This window comes from Sitodiplosis mosellana, unplaced genomic scaffold (assembly GCF_009176505.1).
Source record: "Sitodiplosis mosellana isolate CC-2019 unplaced genomic scaffold, AAFC_SMos_1.0 Smas_scaffold_6197, whole genome shotgun sequence".
Taxonomy (NCBI): Eukaryota; Metazoa; Arthropoda; class Insecta; order Diptera; family Cecidomyiidae; genus Sitodiplosis; species Sitodiplosis mosellana.
Window position 1 is genome coordinate 7,267,926 of NW_022601438.1, and position 5,739 is coordinate 7,273,664.

Sequence of the window (5,739 nt, forward strand, 5' to 3'; positions counted from 1 at the left end):
AGAGAGAGAGAGAGAGAGAGAGAGAGAGAGAGAGAGAGAGAGAGAGATTGAAACGGCTACCCGATTTTGTACATATACATATACCACATTTTCGTTTTGTTTCATCGCCACCGCCGCCGTTTTATTGTGTCATAGCATATTTGTAATTGGACCATTGCTTTCGATCTGTGCGGTTGACTCATTCGAACGGCCTCCAAAACCGTATGCACATACACATTGCGAAACATTCTCGCTCCCACACTTTTTCGCCCATGGCCCAAATTGTCGCACAGCCTGGGTGTATGTGCGATTGCAAGAGAGAGAGAGAGTGAATGAGCCAACGAGCAAAACAAGCGGAGGATACAAGCTTTTGAAAGCACACACACACATACTCGCAACAAAACATACCTCAATAAAACATAACAACCTGAAACAAAATGGAACAAAATATACAATAATTCCCATACAGAACAATTTGAACGAAAATTTGCCCATGATATATTAGTCTTTCCACTTTGTGTCCAGTAATTTACGATTTATCCATGAAATGAAAATGTAAATGTTTTATAGTCGTCGAAGGTTTTTGTACGGTGTTGGCGTTCTGAGTGTGTGCCGCTGTTGCTGCTGCCATTGCCGTCGCTTTTTTCCTCCGTTGGCTCTTTATTTTGGGGCTCAATTGCTTTCCCGCTCGTTCATTTCTCTCTCTATTGGCTTTGGCGATGAGGAATGAGCGCGCGAGATGTGTGTATGTGAATGTATGTTTTGTGTATTTTTTGTTTGTTTGTTTCATGCCGAGGATTTACCCCGAATCGGGCGATATGCGAGGCAATTTTCGTACGTTAGATTTGTTTTTGTGGTACCCCATTCGGCTTTGCTTAACATTGTGCATGTAGGAATGGTTATAGAATAATTATGTTTGATTCGGCAACAGCAACATCAACAGCGCTGGACGAAATAAACACAAGAAGAGAGAGAGGGGGGCAGAGCAGGAGAAAAAGAGAGAAAAAAATATAAGCGACTGAAATTCCAATGGCTGCAGCTGAACGAACTGTAACCAAATACGCCATCCGAACTAAGTGCATGTTCTAAGTATCCACTTTAAACTTCATTTATTTGCTCAACTAAACGGTACATTTCGAATGCTATTTTAAAAAATGTTCCGTGTTTTTTGGAATCTTTGGTTGTTTTGCCGCTTTCGGTTTTACTCTCGCTACCATTCGTTAGATGTGCTAGTGTGTGTCTCTCTGATTCTGGTTTGGTTTCGTTTGGTTTTCATTGCTGTTTTCGTTGATCATTTTCTTTTTATTTTTATTTAGGAGAGCCTGGGCTCTCTGTGTGTGTGGAGGCGAAGAGCTCTTGCTGGAGTATGGGTAAAACCGACCGAACGAGCAATGAAGAGGGTGACACAGTGTGAGAGAGAAAAGCCATGGAAAAACAAATGTTTACATTTGGTACACACATGAGTGTTTAAACTATGGAAAAACCGAATATAAGCTGCAGCACCGCATAAGAATCCGAATTACACACACGAGCTCTCTTTCTATATATCTCTCTCTCTCTCTCTCTTTCTCTAACTCTTTCGCTCGCTCTGTCTTTCCCCATCGTCGATCCAAACGTGAGAAAGAGTGTTAATGCATACAAAATGTGCATGGGTTTTGTTTTACTCTTTCGCTCGCTTCGCCTCTATCTCATCGTTTCATCCATTCCAAATCATCATATGTGTGAAAGCTATATGCAAAACACCATGCTCACAATATTTCATCCAGTCGTATGCATGCACATCCAATCCAGTAATACCGATTCAATGGAGCTCGAAGAATGTCAACACAATAAAGAATATATTATATGCGGTGCAACAACGACAACAGCAACAACAGCAACAACAACAACAATGACGACAATGGAGACGACGACGACGAAACAATCAAAAAAGAGAGAGAAAAAGAGTCGAAGCGATTGGAATAGGAAAAGGAAGACCGTGCCGAATTGGCGAGAGACCCCGAGAGAAGTGTGCAGAAAAATGTACACGCGACACAACGACGAAGAAATGAGACGTTGTATGTATAATGCGCCGAAAGCGACAGAGAAAAAGTGAGCGAGTTAGAGCGAGAGACAAAAAGTAAAAAAAAAGCAAGCCCTGAATAACGAACATGTGAGAAATGTCATGGAAAAAACTACACCAACCAGAAAAATAATGGATTGAATTTGAAAACAAAATGAATCACATGAAATATGAATGTGCGATCGTACACACATTTTAAGTACGTGTGTGCATTATGCACCTAAGTCCCGTGCACCAAAACCCAATAGGTTATGGGAATGGCGTATTCGATATACAAGGATATCCATATTCCGTTTACAGCTGGCTATAATACTCTCTTCCTCTCTCACTCTCTGTACTTCGTATCCCTTCCTATCGCCCACTCTGTACTCTTGCTCTGACTTGCTTCATTCTCTCTCTCTCTCCCTCTCTCTTACATTTGCTGCTGCAACTCCTTTCTTTTATTCTTTGTCTTGCAATTCATTCACGGTGTGATTTTTTTTGCTCTCACTGCTCATGGTCTCTCATTTCTAGGATATTCGAACGATTTCATATCTTTTTACATTGTTTAACTCCTCGGCTTAAATATATGCACAACGCGCTCGAGTCAAGAGCGCAGCAAGCAAGCGAGCGTACGAAAGAGGGCAACAACGTGCGCATAGAAGAATGAATGAATAGAAGAAAAAAAACACGCACACACACACGAGAGAAATAGCGAAAACTATCGCATATGCAAATAAGCAGAAATAGTGAAATAGTGCATCCACTAGCAGAGACATTCATATATCAATCGGGATACATATATTATAGGTTACAGCAAATAAATTGAAATCACATCAAAGATTTGTGTGCTGATTTTTTTCGTTCGTTCGTTCGTTCGCTTATGTGTTCGTTTCGTTGTTCGTTGTTTTTCATTTGCGCGCCCGCATTAACTCGCTTCTTTCTTTATAGCTGTAAATCGAGTCTCTTGTTTTTCCATTTTGTTCTCAATTCGATGTGTGTGAGTGTGTTTGTGCACTGTGTGTTTCTTTCATTAGTTTCAGCAAGTTTTAGCTCGTTATGCTGTTCCATGCCGCACAGACACACACCTCTACAGATAGGTTAGATGTGCCCGCGTGCGACAAGTGCAAGTTACAAAATTTTAGTGTTCGCCAACCACTTGTGTATCGCTCTTCTTACTCGCTCAAAACATAATTAAGAAGAAGGTGCACACATAACTTCAGCAATATCAATTCTTGATGGTCGCTATTACACCCATTGCTATTGTGTGTTGATGATAGTAGCGAGCGAGCGAATGAGCGAGCAAAATGAAAGAGATAGATAGTGTGAGCAAGTGAGTAGCAAAATACGTGCGTGCATTATTTTTAACCCGGGGTTTTGATGTCAGCTGCTTATCGTAAATACTATATATATAAAGTAAATGCGACACTTCAACGTCGACTCGATTTCGCTCCGGAATAAATGACATTGCCGTGTCTACTTTGTCAAATGATTACGATGCGAATTGTGTGGAGTGAAAGCGAGAGCTAGCGAATGTTCAACAATAGAAGACGAAGAGAAAAAAACACAACCCTATCCGATCTTGATGTGTCTCGGTTAAAATTTCAAATATATATATCTGAAAATGCACACGTGAAATGACATAGAAATGCATATCCATAAATAATTAAATGAAATCCATATTGCTTAACGTTCGTCGACGTTTGCGATGACGACGGTATTCTTTGTGCTGCCGATGTCAGCAATTTTTTCCCTCTCTTATTCCTTCTCTCTCTCTCTCTCTCTCTCTCTCTCTCTCTCTCTGTTTGTATGTGTTCCTTCCCTTGTTCGTTCTCTCTATTTGGCTTGAGTGCTTTGGATGCACACACATACATCATGTGTGCATATTACACATAGAATGAGCGAGAGAGTGACAGCGAACATTACACAGAAAGCTTGAGCTCCGAGTCAGCGGGTTAAAATGCTTGAATTGTAATTGCCATTCTATGCGAAATAAATGTACCGTTGCAAGCGAATGGCAAAACCAACGGATCAAACTTAGTTGACACTTGTGAAACGTCTACCGTTTGTCAAATGCATTTGGATTATATTACTAGGCCACATTAAGCTTCCTCTCTCTCTCTCTCTCTATGTGCTCTGTGTGTCTCTAATGCACTAATAAAACATAAGATTGTTTAAATTAAAGCGAGGCACACTAAGCGCCAAAAACCAATGGCGCAATACAAAAGCAAGCATGACATGGCATAGCGTAGCAAGGCAAGGCAAACAGGCAGACGATCGGGCGGGTAAGCGGTTGGTCTGACAAGCAAAGCATTCAATTTCATTAGAGTGTTGAGGCTGTAATGCCTTTCAACCTCTTCCGATTGAACATTGAAACATATTATTGATGTAGCTGCATGCAGATTTGCATACCTTTTTTCCCTTCTTTCCTACATTTTCTCTCTCTCTCTCTCTCTACTCTGCTTTGTTTCTCGTTCTACCTTTATTGCCATCGCTCTGTCTCAACATGCACGATGTGCATCGCATGAGCAAAATAGAGAGCGATTTGCAAGTGCGTCTCGTGCAATCCGAAAATTGCCCATTCACACCGGCATTTTACCGTTTGCATTTTCGAAGGTAGCCCAAAATGGGAATTGGCAGACCATTTTTAGACGATACCACTAAATATAAACAGATTTATTGTTGTCTTTTGTGTGCAGAACGCGGTGACGTTCTCTTCGTAGCGATTGTTCTCTCGCACAACGTTGCACAATTCAAACAAAATAACCAAATTGAACAACAACAACAACAACAACAACAACAGCAGCAGCAGCAGTACAGGCATTGAAAAAGTAAAATGGAAAAAAAGCGAAAAACGAAGAAAAAAAATTGTATTACAAAACCAACAACAACAGCAACAAAAGGTAAAGAAGCATATATACACACAGCGAGGTAGAGAGAGACACATAGGCAACGATAGGCGACAAAAGCAAAAAGCTGTACATGCATTTCCATTTGGGATCGTGTTTGCCAGTGAAGGAGAGAGAAAGAGCAGGATAGAGAGAGAGAAAGAGAGAATATTATTACCAGTGTTGGTGAGTAGTGTTGATGAATGCATTTGTCAGAGTTTGTCGATGCGAAACACAACTCGAAAATACAACAGATACGACATTTTCGCATTCCGTGTGGGCTTTTGCCGCTACAAAATCTACAATTCACTGTGTTTATGTATATATATGTAAGTGTGTTTGTGTATGCCATTGGCTGTATGTCTGCAAATATTTCTTTGTGTGTATGTGTGAAAGTGTCTGTGCCTATCTCTGGGTGTATGTCTCTTTCTCTCTCTCTCTCTCTCTCTCTCTCTATCTCTCTCTCTTTCTCTCTCTGTGTGTGCGTGTGTGTGTGTGTGTGTAAGTATTGCAAGAGTAAAAGCAAAGAACGAAAAACGGCTGTGTGTAACATTTTAAATTTGTACAATATAACTACATATTTATATTGTTGCACAAATACTTTTAATCAAATTCAGAAATGGAATTTATCTCACCTGGATTGGCCGATTTTCCTAGCAGACCTAAATAACAAACAGTTTTTCATTAAAAAGCGTTCTTTTCGTTTTTGTTCTAGTGATAGTTGTTGGTTGGTTGGTTGGTTGGATGGTTGCTTGTTGCAAGTGTTCTTCTCTCACACTCCACTGAGTATATATATATATATATATATATATATATATATATATATATATA

At 40.2% G+C, this 5,739-nt stretch overlaps 1 protein-coding gene across 9 annotated transcripts in view; it reads right to left on the minus strand.

Moving 5' to 3' along the window:
- Positions 1 to 5,739, minus strand: part of LOC129577665 (CUGBP Elav-like family member 2) — a 75,872-nt gene that overhangs the window by 18,837 nt on the left and 51,296 nt on the right. For 6 of the 9 annotated variants that reach the window (XM_055465093.1, XM_055465092.1, XM_055465094.1 and 3 more), the window contains one exon: positions 5,544 to 5,570. The exons of the other annotated variants lie outside the window; for them this stretch is intronic. In XM_055465093.1, coding sequence (XP_055321068.1) covers positions 5,544 to 5,570 — 27 coding nt within the window. The remainder of the gene's footprint in view (positions 1 to 5,543; positions 5,571 to 5,739) is intronic. 9 annotated transcript variants of the gene reach the window in all.